Here is a 19,201-nt window from a genome sequence, read left to right as displayed (position 1 = left end):
GTTCAAAGTATTCCTTTAACTTCACAACCAATACGCGTGACTGGCTGTTGATTATACGTCCACTTTTCAACATGTTGAAACAGAGTTAGTACTATATAACAACAAACACAAAAATCGAGTCAAATCACTATGTTTAATTTAATGTCCAAAATAAAAGAGCCAAAGTTAACGTAATAGTAAACAATTTATATCAAACTTAAACGAGCGCACAGTCAACTTTACAAGATGAGGAACGAAAAACTGCGCAGTGCGCGCGGGGACGCTTCAGTCATGTGCCGCTTGGTCAGATACATTATCTCAGACTCATTATTTAGAACCCATTTTGAGAACCAAGCTTATTCTTTGCAGTAAAGATAACTACACAATATTTAATTTCGATATTCAGTAAAAAAATGGTTACAGCTCTAGTATAAAAAAAAAAAAGACTGAGAACGTAACTGTTTTCGGAACGTTTCGCAACAATTATAAATTGCATGCTACTATGAAGTAAGCGCAAAAAGAATACTCGCGATATATTCTTTCATATTATTTAACGTCCCAAAAAAATTTACGTATTTTTTAAAACACTGTATGTAATTGATTTTTATTTTTTTGTTTCTTTCAGTTTCGTTCCAAGTTACATTCTATGGTCTTGCACAAATGTCAAAACGGGCCTATTACATTTTTCCGACTATAGTTGTGATTGTTCGTGAACTCCCAACATGAGGGTGATGTAATAAGTTTGAAAGGGGACGGAAGTACGTATTCCAGAAAAAATATAGGCAGTGCTTCAGCAGGAATAGGGGATGTAGAGGCGATGTAAAAACTAATTCCTACATTCATTTTGATGGGACTTCTTAGAATACGCAATAAATGATACTTTGTATTGAAGAGAAGATCAAAGACAAACAAGAATCATCAGGTGTTTCTATACCAAATTTTCGAATCCAAGAACGTAAAAATATTGATATTTATGAATATATATATATATATATATATATATAACAGTGTGATTGAAAGTATGTGATGTAAACTGTATTGAAAAACCATTTCACATACAATTTATATGCTAATATAAGAGTGTAAATTCCGAAACAAACGTTAGCAATATAAGAATGATACTGCTTTAAGCGACAGTAGTGCAACCCCCGTACCCCATTAACTAAAGCCTTCAAACGGACCGCCTGGATCGAGCGAGAAAATAAAAAGAATACCAATAAATAACAAATTCATAGGAACGGGAGCGATTTAACTTAGATAAATTTTAATACTAGATAGTGATGTATTAATATTAATATTTCGATAAAACATTTAATTGTGTTCAAAATTCGTAGATAACATCGTTAAAAACCCATTTTAAAATTTTACTTTCGTTTTAAAAGCTGGGCAGAACGAATGTGTCAATATAAACTTCGTATGACGTAAGCTGGGAAGGTCATATAAACAGTAATAGTTTGAACAAACCTTAAGTAATTAATGCTAATCTGAATTAAATTAATAAACTACCGGTTTTTTCTGCTCCAGAAATTGTTAATTTTTAAAAAGTAAGGCAGTAAGTTTATTGCCACTAATTTTGTCAAATCGTACAACATTCCAGTACATGCATCAATTCCTGTTTCGAAATTATAATAATGTAACGTGACTTACTTTTTATTAAAATCGAATAAATTATAAAAGAAAATGCACAAAAAGGGTAAAAAAAGAATCATAAAGCTTATCACATAAAAAGTGCACGCTATCATTATAATATGAGACGTTGTACGTCTGGCGACCTCATTTTCCGCACAAAATTTAAAAGGATTTATTTCTGTGTCTCTGTCGAATATAATATCGTCATAGCCGAAGGTATCGACATCTAAATAGTTTTAATAAACATACACCAAAATAGCAGAACCGGCGGGATTCCAACCCGTATATGTCTGGCATTAGCGGCTTTTTTGAGCCATTACTCCCACCGATGTCAAATTGTCGATATGACATCTTTAGGGATGCGGATTCAAATCTTACCGGTTCTCCATTTTTTGTACTCATTAAAAATGTATTTAGATATCTCGTCCAATATATGTGTTGCCAGCCATCCTAAAACCGGACGAATATCTATGAACAATTCGTCCGACCTTCGGAGCGTCATTGTTATTGTGTCGCAGTGGCCATAGTATAACCTATAGAATACAACATCACTCGTACAAATTGATTCGCGAAATGCGTCCATACACAACTGTTGTGTGCTACAGGTAATCAATTTTGTTGGACACGGATCTTAAACTGAACTAAAGTCGAAAAATAGTGCTATCCCTTTTAACGAGAAACATTGTGAAAAGGACAGCAGAACTTTTCAACTAATCAAGTTTAATTTAGAGATGAACGCGCAACAGAAATACCACCATTAAAAATTATATTGTTTGAGCGTGACGATTCAATTTTCAATACAAGTTCGGAACGCACGACGTCACTTTGTACTGAGACAGTGCTTGTAGCACAATGCCCTGTTGCTTCGAGCACTAAGTTGTGTTGTTGGTGGTGTTGTCGGTGGTGGTGGGGTTGGTGGTGGCGGTGGTGGCGAGTGGTAACTAGTAGCGCGGACGTCGCCGGGGCGCGAGAGTCGCGGCCGCGCGGCGCGCGCGGCGTCAGCCGAACTCTTGCCGCTGCAACGACACGGACACCTTGTACAGGCTCTCCATCATGAAGGACAGGTTCTGCGACAGCTCGTTGACGGGCCGCGTGATGGCCACCATGTCTGAAACACCACACCATGCCATTATGGCCTTCGCACTAGAAGGAGTAGAGTTTTTTGTGACGGAGCTTGTCTAGGGAACTACTACGCCATGCTCATATTTTATCCCTTCTAAAGGGAACAATTTGTAGGCCGTGTTCCTGACATCTGTTTTGAAATTTTGTTGTTGATGTTGGATGGGCGATGGTTGTCCATATACCGCTATGCCATCGGCTTGGTCCGTAAATTAATACTATAAAAACTATATCGACTGCACTCTACTATTTGACTGTATAATCGCTTGCACTTAATTTTTCTAAAAAAAACAAGAACGCTTTATTACTGGTTCAATGTCTGAAGGCGAGGAATTAGCTTTTGACGATATAAACAACTGTCTTGGTAAAGCAGTGCAATGGTTTAACGCTATTAATTGAGTTAATTGGTCCTTTATATTATTTATATCTTTGTTATGAACTCTTGGTCAAGTAAATCCACGTTCTCATTTCTCGTCGTAGGACCATTGAAAAAAAATCAAGGGAATGAAATTAAAAATAAATTCACAACAGCTATTACATAAAAGAATACATGCTTATTCACTATTGGAGACAAAATCAAACACTAGCCGTGCTAGCCGTGCTGTGGTGGGCACGTGGGCACTAACCGGGCTGCGCCTGCGCAAGTCCCCTGCAGTACACGTGAAGCAGGCTAGTGACGTCATCCTCCGGTAGTTCCCCTCGCTCGAGGATGCGCTCCGCGTTGCGGTCCCGCACCAGCGCCAGTGCCGCGCCCCACCTGTGCACGTGCCACCATAGTAGTCACGACATGGATTACATGAGCAAACCGGGTAAGGCAAAGTCCAAACCAAATAATATTATAAAAGTGAAAGTTTGTTTCTTTGTTTTTCCTTACTTACGCCTTAACTAAGCAACCATTTAACTTGATTTTTGCCATATCAGTTAGTAGAGTGAGTAGTGATAAGGCCGCCTTTGTTACACAAATTTAAATGACTTGTACCTTTGTTCTCTTTTATTTATTTCTTGTGTGCAACAAAGTATTTTTGATTGATTGATTGATTAGATTAACAGAGGCTACTCTGCATACAAAAGCTCCCACGAGATTGGAGACAAAAATTGATATAGCGGACGGATGTCGTGGGCAACCGATAGTGTTTCATCAAATTCAAAAGTCTTTATTTAAGTAGGCCCGTAGGTGGATATTTTGATGCGTACACCATTTGAGAAGTACACGGTAGTGAGATTATGGCGATAACCATATACGTAAACTTAAACCTAAAGCTACTTGTGTTCCAAGCGCGTCCTGGTCTAAAAAGAAGCCCACAACAAACTAACCCGGGTGTTCTTTTTTGTTATCATCATCTCACATTGTCATTTCACATAATTAGAAGAGCAACCTTGTTAGAGGGATTATACACACAAAAGCTTTTTATCCTTTTTATGTAATCCTTCATACTGTAACTGGACTTATCTATAAGCTTACGTTTAATACAAACTTAAAACTTTTTAAGAGCTATCTCCAAGATGTCAATGGGTAGTTTATTGTAGAATTGTGCTTTAAACATCTTTATTCTAAATTCTAACTTCTAATTGTTCTACGTAAAAGTACTACTTATGTTTTCACATATCCACTTTGATGGTTATTGTTAATAATGGTCTTCCCTTATTTACATTATCAGTCAATAATATGTGTTTTATACATATTCTAAAGTTTCATAATTAAGTTATAAGTTTGCTGTCAATTTTAATGTATTCGTTAGATTTATTAGCGGCTACTTAATTGGTGTATGTGTTATTTTCTTTGTACTAATTTTAAGTATTAAGTATACTTTTTGGGCCTTAATAAATAAAATAAAATAAAGGAATCATGAATTGTATGTAACCTGTTATATTGCAGTTATACCTATTATTATATGGTAGCGTGGGTTGAAGTATATCTGGCAAATTAAATTAATTAAAGAACTATCTAGTAAGCTGCCTCCACAATGACGTCAATCGAAAGGCTTCCCCCCTTTCGATTGACGTCATTGTGGGGGCAACAAAACTGCCCAGCTCTTCGACCAATGGGAGAAGCTTGCGCTATCCGAGATGGCTGTGATTGGTCGCGAGGGCAATTATCGCAGCGGGTAACCAAGGTAACACGGCCTCGCCGCAAGTGTGCATCCGCTCTATTTCAGTAGCACGGATCGATATCACAGTTCCGCATAACGGCTAACAATCGGGAGCCTGACATTTAAATTCACCTCGCACAAGTAAACGGGACGAATACTTTATTGCATTGAATTCTGTTCCAGTCCAGTATTACAATAATGCTATTATTGTAATACTGGGGAAGCGGCGATAGCCCAGTGGTTAGGACTTTGGCTTCACTATCCGAGTTCGAATCCCAGCGCGCGCCACTAATTTTTCAAAGTTATGTGAAACATCGTAAGGAAAGCTGCATGCCTGAGAGTTCTCCGTAATGTTATCAAAGGGGTGTGAAGCCCACTAAACCGCACTGGGCCAGAGTGGTCTACTACAGTCTAAACCCTATTTATGGGAGGAGACCTGTTCACTGTAGTGGGCCGGTTATGGATTGATAAATAAGTCTAGTTCTATATTATATAATAATATATTTAAATCAAGCCCAGTATTTCTAAAAATCACAGTTTTTTTTAATTCCAAGTTAGCCATTGACTTGCTGGTAAGTGATCATGCAGTCTAAGATGGTAACGAGCTTAGGAGTATGGTAGTTATATTAAATCCGAACCTCTACTAGGTTTATAAGTAACAACGTACAAGTACGCTACATCTCCTACTAGAACAGAGAAAATTCGGAAGATGTAAATGCCAAATTTCTCCTGCCGGGGAGCGAACCCGGGACTTCCATGTTATAAGTCAACAACGCATACCATTGCGACAGGTAGGGCGTCAATATCCCACGTCACCTACATATGAATATAAACAAATAATTATTATAACTCTTTTTCATCATAGCAGTTAATGTTTGTTTTCGAACTCTCAAAATGACACACAGACGCTAAGATTCAGTTAGTAAAGCGATTGGATTTAGTCCCAAGTTCCCAAGTTTCTATTAAATTAAGTTCAAAAACGAATAAATGAGGATCGTTTTTAATTTTTTTTAGTTTAGAACTGTAGGCGAAGTAACTTATTTATTTATTTATTTAAAACCATTATATACAATAACAATATATATAAATAAATAAATATAAACACGTAATTCGAATATTTCAAAAGGCTTCTGTGTACCATTGTCACACGTACACAATAAACTTCATATCGTGTGCAATGTTATATATGCGTGTTGCGTCGTATGAGTTTGCTATATAATGCAACGTGTTTGTTGTGTGATAGGCGTACGTTGTGCGACAAGTGTGTCGTTTTTGACGGCCGACTGGCGGCCGTGGGATCGATTCATATAACTGGAACATGTATTGTGAGATTTATTTGTGTGTATTATTCATAAAAATATTCATCAGTTATCTTAGTATCCATAATACTAGATGGTGATGTGTGTATTGTGGTAGTACATTTATTATTAGTTATTTATTTGGTGGATTGTACTATGCGCTTGTGTTGTTGGTCGGACGTCGTTATCAGTGCGTGTCATCCGCATTTGTCCGGTGCGTATGTGCTTTTGATGCGCGTGTACTGTACCTTTGTCTCTGCATGAGCAGCAGAAGGCGCGCGTCGTCGTGCGGCGCGGGCGAGTGCTCGGCCCACGAGTCGCTGAGGTGCGCGGCCAGCGCGGCGCGGACTGTGAGCACGGCGCCGCTCATCTCAACGCCCTGGAACACGAAATCACACCGTCAGCGCTGAACGTACCCTGGCGGGGCAGGGGATGGCAGCTGCCCCCACCTAAAAATCTCGCAGATAATGTATGAACTCTCTTAAAATATATATGGCGGTCAAGAAACAAACAGACGGACAGACGAAACTGAAAACATAATAACACAGTTTTGGCTTCAGTATCGATTATGGAGCGCCCTATAAAAAAAAAAACACAAAACAGCCGCGGCCGAGCTGACCTAAATATCTCACCTGCCACCCTCACCCCCCACCCGCCCCATACCAGAAGCCGGCTACGCCCATGACGTCAGCGTATGTGCTGCCACAGCCGTGCACGTACGTAAACATTTATAATATAGCAATAATATTATAAATTTGTCCGGAGGCTGCGGGCGTGGCTAGTGACCTGGTAGGGTGACGACATCGCGTACAAACCGGTTAGGGGTCTGGGTCTAATACAACTGCCATACCCCTAACAGGTTAGCCCGTTGTCATCTTAGACTGCATCATTACTTACGAGCATGCGAGATTGCAGTCAAGGGCTAACTTGTAGTTGAATAATATAAAAAAAAGGTGGAGATTGTTAAATTTTTTGAGCGAGGGATTGGCTTTAGTCTGTTGAGAAGACCCGTCCTTAGTCTCGAATTTAAGTGAACCTAACTGGCACATACTAAAAATTCAAACAAACAATGTCTGACCTTCAAATTTGAAAAAAAAAAGTATCATTGGTTATTTCAATGTGACGACAAAGAATCAACTTATAGCGCAATAATAATATTCATAGTTAAAGTTGTGTGCTTGCAGGCGAGAGGGCGGTCAAGGGCTAGTTTGTAATGGAAATAAAAGGCAAAAGCTAGTTTCTTTATTTGTTTTTGTTCATAGTTCCTTCCAGCCCTAAATATAAATATAATCGTTTTTTTCTTTGTTTTTCCATTAAAAGTTTTCGAAAATATCTAATAAGATTCGTAGGTGGTGCTCCGCAGGACAAGTCTGAAAGTCAGTTTTAGCAAAATGTCAAAATATTGTCTTCGTCATTAGCACTGCAGAATTATATTGTAATGCGATTCCGGTAACCGAACACGCTGGGATTTGGTTGCCTAAACAAACGTCACAGGGCATTGTCTAAGAAGGCTGCATCACCAGTCGCGAGTAGTAAAGATATTTCCGCTAGATATCAATCGATTTCAATGTTTTTCTTCATGTAAATGGAGGTCATTTTGAACGACATCGGATCTTTGGAACGGTGCAGTACCTCTAACAAAAGCATATCATATCAACTCAGCATACTAGCGTCCCACAGCTGGGCATAGACTAACACCCACCACGCTGCCCCAATGTGAGTTTATCAGGACATACCAAAAAAAATTTTTTTATTTATTTCAAAATAGAACCTTTCCGTTTACAGAAACTTGTATATAAACTAACGTAACAGTGCAAACGCTACGTTAGCTGAATATTATGTATCAAATCACAGTGCCAATATCGATGCGATTTTATTAGTCACGTAAGGGACCCCTCCCTTGTTGCAAACAGCGAACTCGATATTCTGTTCAAATAGGTGGGTCATGACGTACATGCAATGGGATATAGCCTAGACCTAATAACCTAATAGAGGGAGCGCTGCTTTGGTAACGTATTTAGGTTACTGGAACGAAAATATTAAGGTTAATAGGTCATCAGCACTCAGGGGCATCTGGAATACATGACGCACATGGCAATACCCAAACAAAGAAGATTGCTAGGCATACATTTAACAAGCACCAATCAAGTTTACTAGGCACCTCATATCACCAAACTTGTCTATGGCCTTTGCCACTAGAAACCAATTAGCGATATGGGTTTAACATGCTTGTGAACATTATTGAGAACATTATCAGGCATGCAGGTTTCCTCACGATGTTTTCCTTTACCGTTGAAGCAAGTGATATTTTAATTACTCAAAACGCACATAACTTAGTCAGAGGTGCGTGCTGGGATTCGAACTCGACCGAAAACCCGAAAGTGAAATCGAGCTAGTACCCTATGCGCTATCACAGCTTCTTAGGGTTCTCCAGTTCGAGGGAAGCCAAGGTCCAAGCTGGTAGTCGGCGGCCTGAATCAGATGAGATTCGTAAAGAATTTATCCTCTCCATGCTCAGTCCACTTGCACTGGCGCGTTCAAATCGATTTAAGCTGAACAATTATCTATTCAAAATGGTATATAAAGCTGTATGTAGTAGCTTAAACCCTCGGCGAACGTTAGGGAAGGTTTTGGTTAGGGGTTTATATGATGATGATGATGATGAATCAAAACAATAGATTAAAAACTTCTCCTTGTTCTGTATTAATTAAATTTCATTTCAATCCAAACAATAGGAAGCGTATAAAATTTCACTCGCATCAAAGCAAAAAGCTGTAAGTAGAAAATGTAAAAGCTGAAGTAATTTAATTCCAATTAGTACCCACCCTTTTGTCGATGAAAACTAGTGCGCAGATACGCAGACTAAATAACAATAGACGGAGAATACGGCAATGTCTTTGTTAACGTCTAGTTATCCAGTTTAGGTGCGCATAACCGCATTTTACATAAGCGTGCTAGTTTGCAGGTTACAGAAATTTGCTCGTATGTTCATATGAGCATGAGTCGAATAAATAAAAATAAACATTTATATTTATTTTATTTATTTCACTTTCAGTTAGAGCTTGACTGCAATCTCCCAAGTTGGTAAGTGATAATGCAATCTAATGTGGTAGCGGGCGAATCTGTTAGAGGTATGACAGTTATATTAAACCCTACCGGGACACTAAACCGTTTAGCGGTACTTCTCTGTCGGTAGGGTTACTAGCTAAGATCGAAGCCTCCCACCCGACCAGACCAGTGAAAAAAAAGTCACCTGCGAGGTTTATTTTTTTTTAACTATAATAGAGTAGCGCTCGACCACAATCGCACCTGATGGAAAGTGTAGATTCGGAGCGTTCCGAACCCCAGCCATGCGTATAAGAAAAGAAGACGCAAATCGCTCTTTGCGAGTTTTTGGGATGTTAACAATATAGGTGGTTAAACAAAGTCAGTCAGTAGTCAGTAAGTATGCGACCTTATATTTTCTATTGTGTTAGCAAAGTTCTATTGTGCCGTCGATGGAGCTGAGGTTCTAAATTATTCGTATCAATAAAACTTCCGATTAGAAATAATCCGTTTGAGAGGTATCGATAACAATAATTGTGGTATCACTGAACTGATCTGGGAAATTGTAGAAATTCTTATAACATTCAGCAGGGCATTCGCGTTCGAGGCTAATTTCCTTTCTTTGTAATAAACGAAATTCTGATATTTAATGTTTAAAATTGCTTGTTTTAAAAACAGTACCCATCATACGATTATGCTATTTGTTGCCTGGAAGAAATCGCTATGAATCGATACGGCCGCCAAATTGTATACGTTGTTTTGTTATACTTTTCTTTGTTATGTAGTTTAGGTGGTGTGCAATAAAAGTATATTTATTCTTTCATTCATTATGTATGATTAAAAGTGCAAAGATTATGTGCCTCCTCTTCACTTTTTTTTATGGTCTGTATTCGATCTATCTTTTCCTTTAGTTTGCGGTAGGAATATTCTAGAATCCAGTTCATTATGTAACGAGGGGGGGGGGGGATTACAGGCAGCGCCGTGGGGTGAGTAAGGGGGTTTGTAGGCAAGGAGGGGCGATGAGGGAGGCTCTTTGTTTGCACCAGGGATGCAACGCGCATGTGCAAGGTGCAGGGTGCGATCGATAAAGCTACCTAACTGCGTAGTTGACTGTGACCATCAACTTTTCTGGGGCATAATATAAAATCTTCCATAGCTTGATAATTGCAATTATTTAATTTCTCATTTTAAAACGTGGAATTACGAAAATCTTTACTGATCAAAAGTCAAGTATATCAATACCCATCATAGAAAAAAATTGTATATACACAAAGTACTAGGTACCGTAATAGGCACATTTAATTCAAGACAATTGGAATTTGGTACTTAGGTCTGCACTAAGACAAGTTGTTAAAAATGAAATGTTAACGACATGTGATAAGATAGTAGCTAGTGGCTGAGCCCAAACTTATACTTATACTTGAATAATCAAGAAGAAGAAGAAACGGTGATAGCGCATCGGGTAGTAGTTCGACTTCACTTTCCGGCGGGCCGAGTTCTAATCCCAGCACGCACTTCTAACTTTTTTAAGTTATGTGCGTTGTAAGTTATTAAAATATCACTTGCTTCAACTCTGAAGCAAAACGTAGTGAGGAAACCTGCATGCCTAAAAGATCAACATAATGTTCTCAAATGATGTTCTTAATGACAAGGTTGCTTGGAAGCATCCGGCTCCGCTTTCAGCTCTCACAAGATAGAAAAATGAATGTTAAAATGTAAAATGTAAATTTTTGATGTTGGAAAAGAGCAACTGATGAGTTTCTTGATGGCTTCTTCTCGGTAGAATCTGCCTTCCAAACCGGTGGTAGTCAATACAAACAGACAGATTTGACGTTTCAAAAGTGCTTATATTAGGCCTACTTGAAATAAATGAATTTTGAATTTTGAATTTTTGAATTTCAAAGGTTAGTGGAGTCCGGTCTTAACCCTTTCTCATTGTGGAAGGAGAGTAAGGCTGCTGACGTGTGAGAATCCGTTGACCCGAGTAAATAGGAAATGTAGGGAAATATGTTCGTAAAATGCGGAGGGAAGTTACGAGTAGATGAAATTAGTAGTCACTTGACTGAAACGACGAAGACGTTTCAAGAGAACACAAAATCTCATTCACTCTCATACTGAAGAAAATGTAATAGGTACGATCACGAAATATAAAAAAAAACACGGACGATGTTCACGCAACTTATGTTTCATCGTCCGAAATCCCTAGGTGCCTGAAGACCGAAGTAACAGGAATAAATAATGCCTTTGAAACGTAAACGCTTACTATGGTCCTCATAACAAAGCACAGAGTTACGAACGATTGCACAGTAAAGTGAGCGAGCGATCGAGAGGCTATACCTACTTTGATTTTCTCTACGTGCTCATCTGAGACCTGAGGAGAGCCGTAGATGAATTAGAATCACCGACATAGTCAACGAGTCGCGAAGCTAAAGTAGCAATGGGCGGGGCTATATATCGGACAACCGATGAAGGTTTGGGCACTAACTAAACTCCCATCTAGGTGGACAGGCGATGACTTCCCTAGCGCAACGGTGAGCGCTGTGAATTTAAGTAGGAAGATCCGGATTCGATTCCCGGTTCAATTCGGAATTTATAATTTCTGATTTTTCTCTGGTCTGGTCTGGTGGGAGGCTTTGGCCGGGGCTAGTTACACCGATAAAGAGGTGCCGCTAAGCGATTTAGTGTTCTGGTGCGATGTCGCGTAGAAACCGATTAAGGGTATGACTACCATACCTACAGGTTAGCCCGCTACCATCTTAGACTGCATCATCACTTATCACCAGGTGATGCAGTCAAGGGCTAATTTAGCGTACTCAAACTCAGTCTAACTTGTAGTGGAATAAAAAGACAAAAAGGCGACATCAAGATTGTTAGATTAAGAGCGAGAGATTGGTTTCAGTCTATTGAGAAGTCCCGTCCGTTCCGTTTCGAATGGCAGTATTAAATTTAGATGAACCTAATTGGCACATACTTAAAAATTCAAACAAACAATGTCTGACCCCTTAAAATTTAAGAAAAAGACTAACATAATAATATAAAAAGACAATAAAATAAACTTGTAGCGCAATAATAATATTCAAAGTTTAAGTTGTGTGCTCGCAATCATGGAAAAAAAAGGTAAGAACTTTTTATTAGAGCGTGCAAGCAGCCTTCAATACATATGGGAAAGAGTTCTTTCTAAGTTTCGGACGAATAAAAATCCTTCGAAACAAGTTCTAATTTGATATGAGATATAGCAGTGATATTATCACCTAAAAAACAATACGAGTTAAATTTAAACCATACTCCTTTTTATATGAAGTTGGTATATAAGTAGGGCGATTTGTGAAATCGATTCCCGTTCACTATATACCCGTATATTACTTCCACTAAACTGCCAACCCCTTTGGCCTTGACCCCATCGAACGTACGCCAGTAGGGTTGTCACACACAGCTTTATTTTATTTTATTTAGAAAACTTTATTGCACTAACTTTGAAACAATACAAGAAAAAAACAAGTAAAAGAAAAATATATAATAAAAAAGTGATTGAAAACATGAAAGTAAGACAGTGCAAACAATGAAACATAAATACGCGATAAAAACTACAATAGAAATAGAAATAAGTACACATTATATATTTATAGTGCTAATTTAAGCAAATTATCTCTAGTTTAATTTAGGATCATGGACTCTAAGCACCAATAGTTTCAGTCTTTCACTTCTTTTACTTCACTCGCGTTGTAAGTGAAGTGATCGCGAGAATTGCACTGAGTTTCTCAAAAGAATCAAAAGATTTTCGCAAGAAATATGTGCAATATTTTTTCTGACTCGAAATCGCCTGGGAAGTGCATAGCCTTCAGCAATGTCATTTTATTAAAATTACTCGAATCCGAGACAGTACAGAAAAAAATACAGATGCCTTTTTTTAAAATTCCAGACATGTAGTAACCCTAGCTTCAAGGCCAGACCAACGCCCCCATCTCAATATTCACCATCCGTTTATTTATTCAACAAGCCTAACCTACTGCACTCATTTCTTTTGGCCCATACTTCGGTTATAGGAATTGGTGTTTACTACGCATACGGTAGGCGTCTCGTAATAAATCGAAACGGTTACGGTTACGGCTAGTGGGTACGGTTTCGGCTTTCCTATAGTGGAGACCGAGTTCGAATCCCGGGACGCACCTCTAACATTTTGGAGTTACGTGCGTTTTTAGTTAAATCAATTAAACCACTTGAGTTATGTGTATTCTAATTTAAGAAATTTACATATCACTTTCTTTAAACGGTTAAGAAAATCATCATGAGGAAACCTGCATGCCTGAGAGTTCTCCATATTTTTTTCGACGGCGTGTGAAGTCCACCGATCCGCACTTAGCCAGTGTCGTAGACTACGGCCCAAAACCTTCTCATTCTGAGAGAAGACCCGTGCCCTGTAGTGGGCCGGTAATGGGTCGATATGATGACGATGATGACGTATACGGTTTCACCGTTCTTTATATTTCGTGAAATATATTCAAACATAACAATATATTAATTACATTACTACAGACGTATGTTCTAAAGCCTAACTCCTGAGATAAGTACCATGTGCCCAGCGATGAGACGTTAATAGCCTGAAAATTATAGTGCAGTAAGGTAAGGTAAAATGCCATATACCTATATAGCGATCTCTCACAGGCAACCAAAGGAGTGAAATGAAAACGCTGTATGTGCAACAGAGTTTGTGCTTAAAATAAGAATAGAAACAGAAGTAACATATCACCATCACCATCCTTATGACATTAACACAACCCCGCTGGATACAGGACTCGTCTTTTATCACAGCGAGGGTTTCAGAGCATAGACCGACCACGCTGCTCAAATGCCGGGAGTTTTATGTTTACTATCGCATGTTGGTGACAATAAACTTTAGTCAGAAGTATGGATACATAGTAAATCGAAGAAAACAATTCTAAATGTAGGTATTTATACGTAACACAGGGAACTAGTAAAACTGTGAAATAAAACCTTGGCACGGTTAATAAAAGCACTGAATTAAAATTGGGCTTGAATAAATAATAAAGACAAAAAAACAATTGGATTTACTTACGCGATTGTCAAGCGCGGCGTGGTAGACTGCGACCACCATCTTGTTGTTTGTTTCCAGCAGTAACAGAAGTTGGAAGATCAACTTGTACAGACAGCGGCCTGCTTCCTCTGCGCTTCGGGAAAGCTCCAGCGTCTGCGGAAAAAAACAATGCTTTATACCCTATCGGACGTGACGTCAACAATTATTTTAATGAAGAAGAAGAGTACCCAAAAGGTTTTTGTAAAGACTTAAAATCTCAAGGTTCAACTACCTTAATGGTTTTCCCACAGGACTCAATTTTGGACCCCTTTCTATTTTTGGTATGTATGTTTGTAAATGCCATTTAAATTGTACAATGTGCAGATACATCTCTAATTTTTAAGACTGATGGGAATATAAATTCTGACACACTGGTCGTGTCGCACTGGTTTAATTTCAGCTAGCGGATGCCCCCCACTTTGTCTGCGAGGGTTTTTTAAATTCTTGTGAGTAAAAAGTGTTTTTGTCGAGCCATCGCGGGCAGAAGCTGTCTGCTCGCGGCTTAGCTCGTAAACAATTCTCAACTTTTTCTCGGGAACTATTTAAGGAATCGGGATAAGAGGTATCCTATGTTCTTTTCCATGTCAAAGGCTATATGCATGCCAAAAATATGTTGAACCAAACGTAAAGAGAGTGCCTTGAATCTTTCAGAAATGTCCACTGTTTATTTGCGAGTGACCCCATATTTTAAGCTTTAGTAGGTAATCACTAGCGGGTAAACTCAGCTCAGCTGTCTACGCAATCAGAAAAAATATATAAATTTAAAATTAAAAAGAACCCTCGACATTCTGTTTAATGTACACTATTCAATACACATACACACAAACGCGCATACACACACACACACACACACAAACACCTTAAACTTAAACAACCCGTCGTTTTTTCGAGGCGGTTAAAAAATTAGGCAGTTTATCGATAATGGTTTAAACATTTAGAGAACTTTAATAGCATGTCCTATGAGACATTTTACCTCATATTTACCTACCCTACACCTGGGATCTGGGACCTACAAATTTCTTAAGGCTGCCCGCACAGTTGACAGTATTTAAAAGCAATACTTAAAGAAAAAAAAAACAAACATGGCTATTCATGTATCACAGGCATTTGTAAAGAGTTCTTACATATAATAAGTTACCATTAATGTTAGGTGACGATTATAACTACATTCGTTAACTTAAAACTAAGCTAGGGGGGTTCCAAACGCCCCCTGGTATATGAAGTGCCCACAACAAACTTAGCCAGTTTTTTTGTTATCACCATCTCACAGTCGAATTAATAATTAGCTATGAAGTTAGAGCGATTAATTTCCAAGTTTTTTTTTATCATTCATGTAATCCATAATATTTTATCCATAGGATTTTTAAATTCAATTCTTTCATACGCTCCGCATACAGGCAATATAATTGTCAATATGCAGAATTCTTTCAACAGTAATGACGTGTGTGCGGTGTGGGACACACCTTATGGCCAAACGGCCGTCAATTGTTAAAGCCCGCACAAAAAAATGATAACGTTAGCACCTATTTGCAAATATAATTTGGCATTTCATACGTCGAGTACTAACGCTAAAACAAAAATTATTGATATTATGATTTTGGAGCTGCTGTTTGGAACCTAAATAATACGTCGGCCATCAATATTTTCAAAACTGATGTAATTCGTAATCAGAAACCTAAGAGCTCGTTCCCACTTGTCGGGTGTCGGATCCGTATATTAATCGGAGGTTCCAGTGGCTAGTGGCAGGCGGTTGTCAGAAACCGATTTTGTGTCGGCGCCGACAAGAAATGTCGGGTGTTTTGCCAGCCCTCTACGCTCGGAAAACAATTGTGTCGGATCTCGCTCGCCTATGAGTACGAATGTCGCTATTCACATTTGTCAGATGTCGAAAAACCGATAAATCTTGTATTTTGGTAGTCTATGCTCACTGATATTCGAGCCAGTAGATCGTTGAATGTAGTTATTGACAACCTAAAATAATTGAAAAACTTAATTTCGTCACTTCTCAATTCTGTTATTGTTCTGAAATGTTCCCAAACTAAATCTTTCCCTCAGGATTGGGTGCACCCAATATTGTCTTTTCTGGGCTCTCTTTCTTTGTTTTCTTCTTAAATAATAATACATCACAACAAGAACTTCATCGACGTCCATCGTACTTAGTTGCTTTGCGTAGAGTGCTAAAAATTGGTATTCGCTTCAACCGTGGCCGACAATCGATTATTAACCGAAAGTGTGAACAAAGGCGCCGACATCCGACTAATATACGGTTCCGACGCACGACAAGTGGGAACGAGCTGTAAGTGACACCCATGTATATTATTACAGAAAGAGACATGTAAGCACTCTTTAATTTGTAAAACTTAATTCATATTTGTCATTGTATGCGCCAAGTTATATTAAGTTATTTGGATTGTTCTTATTATCGACTCATCGATGGTAATTTTTGCGGTAAATTGGTGTACAAAAAAAAAGATGCTAAGGAATCGGAGCAAAGGACAGACAGCACTTACTTGACCTTATTTTTCATGGGCATCCGGTAGGAGCCCGCCGTCCGTTTGTTCAAATATCCTCCACAAAGTTCTCTCTTTTCAAACATCACCAACTATAGTTTTATTGGCTGTGTGCAGTAATAATGCATGCTTAAAAGGATATTTTAACGTTTTATTACCGGCAGCCAGTAACCCTTATTGTCCGTTACTTTTCGCGAACGGAATGCAAGTATGCAAACGTCTTAATCGTTTGCATCTGTTAATTTAAGTGACAGCTCTGCGTTCTAGTTATTTAGAGACGCATGAGGGCGCCGGTATCTTCGTTAAGGGTAGAATCGTTCAGTGCTGTTTTTGGAATTGGGAGAATAGGAACATCAATGAAGTTTTAAATTAATATTTAAGACTTAATGTAAACTTGGCGCAACAATCATTAATACCAAAAAACACAGTAATCTAAACCTAGAGTATAAAGAAAACTACTGCATCTGTAATGTAGTTTCGATATTCGAAGACAAGACGACGTAAATCTGTAGCCATTGAACAATATATAACATTTTAATTTAAATGTTACGCGTTGAGTCTATTAGCGAAAGAAATGATTTACCTTCGCTTGATTAGGTTTATTTTTTGGAATAATGCTTGTAGTGGCAACACCAACGATTATACAACGTTCGACGACGATTTTATTAGTTCGAAAGGTTAACATAATCTAGCCAACTATGATAAATCCATCCCTATTATATTTTTAATTGTTGGAAGTAATGAAGTCTTATTCTGACATAAGTGCGACCGGACGAACATCAGCAAATAGCTGCTAGGTATTGTGGCGCGTACAGTAAACAAGACAATTAACAATATATAATATTATGAGTATAATTATAAGTAATATATAAATAAATAGCTAGATTGTTAGTCATTCTGGATGAACTGCCTACAACCAAACAAACGGTATGGTGTAAATAATAAGTAAGTAGAAGCCAATCATAACTAAGCTGATTGTAATTACCATCTCACACCACCATATACGAAAATATATGCTCTTTCGGATTGATTCGGAAATTGTGGATGGTCGGGTGAAAAGTTTCAGTTCGTTTGATGGTGACAATGGAAAACTACAGATTGCTAGTCAGTAAAAACAAGTAGTTCCCAACTAGCCCACATATTTTTGAGGCGACATGTAGAGAGTAAATTAACTTTCCTATCTCACGCCAGATGTCGCAGTTATCTATTATTTTCGTGAAGGCAACGCCATCTCTTGGTATAGTCTTACTTATTAGCCTTACGGGTTTAGCAATGTCATTCTTCATCAAAATGATATTATTATTTATTTACTTTTCTTTAATTGGAAAACCAACAGTTGTAATTACTAAACTGTTGACAAATTAGTTGACTTACAACTAATAACAATTTTTTATTATATTGATTACTATATTGTTTTTTAAATGTTTTTATGTAATTTGAACGCATTCAGTGAAAATTAACTGTGAATGCATTGTTAAGATGAAGAAGGAAGAGTTCAGGCCGGAGATTAGAGACATAGATATGCGAAACCCGAATATAACCCTTTATTGTATAACATCCAAAACGAAAAATAGTGAAAATTTCAGTTGGATGGGTCCAGAGACAGATATAGAGTAAGGGGAAGAGTGATCAGAATGTTTAAAGCTTACTTCCAGCGCGTGTTCTCGTCGATCAAAGTAAGTCTCGAGGTGTTCGTTTATTTCAAGCGCGGCGTACCGCACGGCGTCCCTCACGCGGGCGCAATCGGCCGCCGCAGGGCCCGCCCATAGCAGCGGTGGCTCTTCAGAACCCAGTCGCTCCAGCACTGCGGCCAGCTCGCCCGCACCTCCGACGCCAGATAACAATGCTCCTTCGCCGCACACGGAGATCGTTTTTGAGGTCACTTCCTGTCACCACAACAACAAATAAAGGATTTAATCCAGTCAAAAATGGCTGGCTGTACACTAAAAGAAACCAACAGAAGTACACGAACTGACGGTGAAACTCAATGCAAACGGAGTAACTTTATCGGTTGAACTCACTTAGAGCCGTCCATTTTGGCAAATTGAAATTCAAAACTCATTTATTTCAAGCTTAGCCCATAGAAATAGAAACAAAATATATAAAATGGCAGATGGTTAATAAAAATGAATAATGAAATCGAATTAACAATGAAAAATTAAAATTAATTAATTAAAATTATAAAAAAAAACGAAAACAAAGTCAAAATTTTATTAAAATTCATAACGCCTTCATAACTTACGCTTAGCCATAGCCACCGATACTACCGTAGCAGTGTCTAATATAGTCACAATAGCCCTCAGAAAGGAATTGGTGCTGGCCCTTAGTTTTCACACCTAAGAAATCTATTCCACATAGTAGCGTTAAAACATTCTGTCTAGGATGTCATATAGGAACAAGCCCTGTGAAACGTAATACGAATCGCTAGATAGATGCAAC

The 19,201-nt window shown here is 38.3% G+C and overlaps 1 protein-coding gene across 3 annotated transcripts in view; it reads right to left on the bottom strand.

The window, feature by feature from the left end:
- Positions 1-2,543: 2,543 nt before the first annotated feature.
- LOC120636057 (protein furry) overlaps positions 2,544-19,201 on the bottom strand; it is a 186,965-nt gene continuing 170,307 nt past the window's right edge. For all 3 annotated transcript variants that reach the window (XM_039907326.1, XM_039907327.1, XM_039907328.1), the window contains 5 exons: positions 18,412-18,648; positions 14,235-14,366; positions 6,364-6,494; positions 3,354-3,484; positions 2,544-2,716 (listed from right to left, as the gene is read on the bottom strand). In XM_039907326.1, the coding sequence (XP_039763260.1) occupies positions 2,607-2,716; positions 3,354-3,484; positions 6,364-6,494; positions 14,235-14,366; positions 18,412-18,648 (741 nt within the window). In that variant the 3' untranslated portion in view covers positions 2,544-2,606. The remainder of the gene's footprint in view (positions 2,717-3,353; positions 3,485-6,363; positions 6,495-14,234; positions 14,367-18,411; positions 18,649-19,201) is intronic.

This window comes from Pararge aegeria, chromosome Z, assembly GCF_905163445.1.
Source record: "Pararge aegeria chromosome Z, ilParAegt1.1, whole genome shotgun sequence".
NCBI classification, from domain to species: Eukaryota; Metazoa; Arthropoda; class Insecta; order Lepidoptera; family Nymphalidae; genus Pararge; species Pararge aegeria.
The sequence above is the reverse complement of the archived record's forward strand: the minus strand, read 5'-3'. Positions and strand labels throughout refer to the sequence as shown.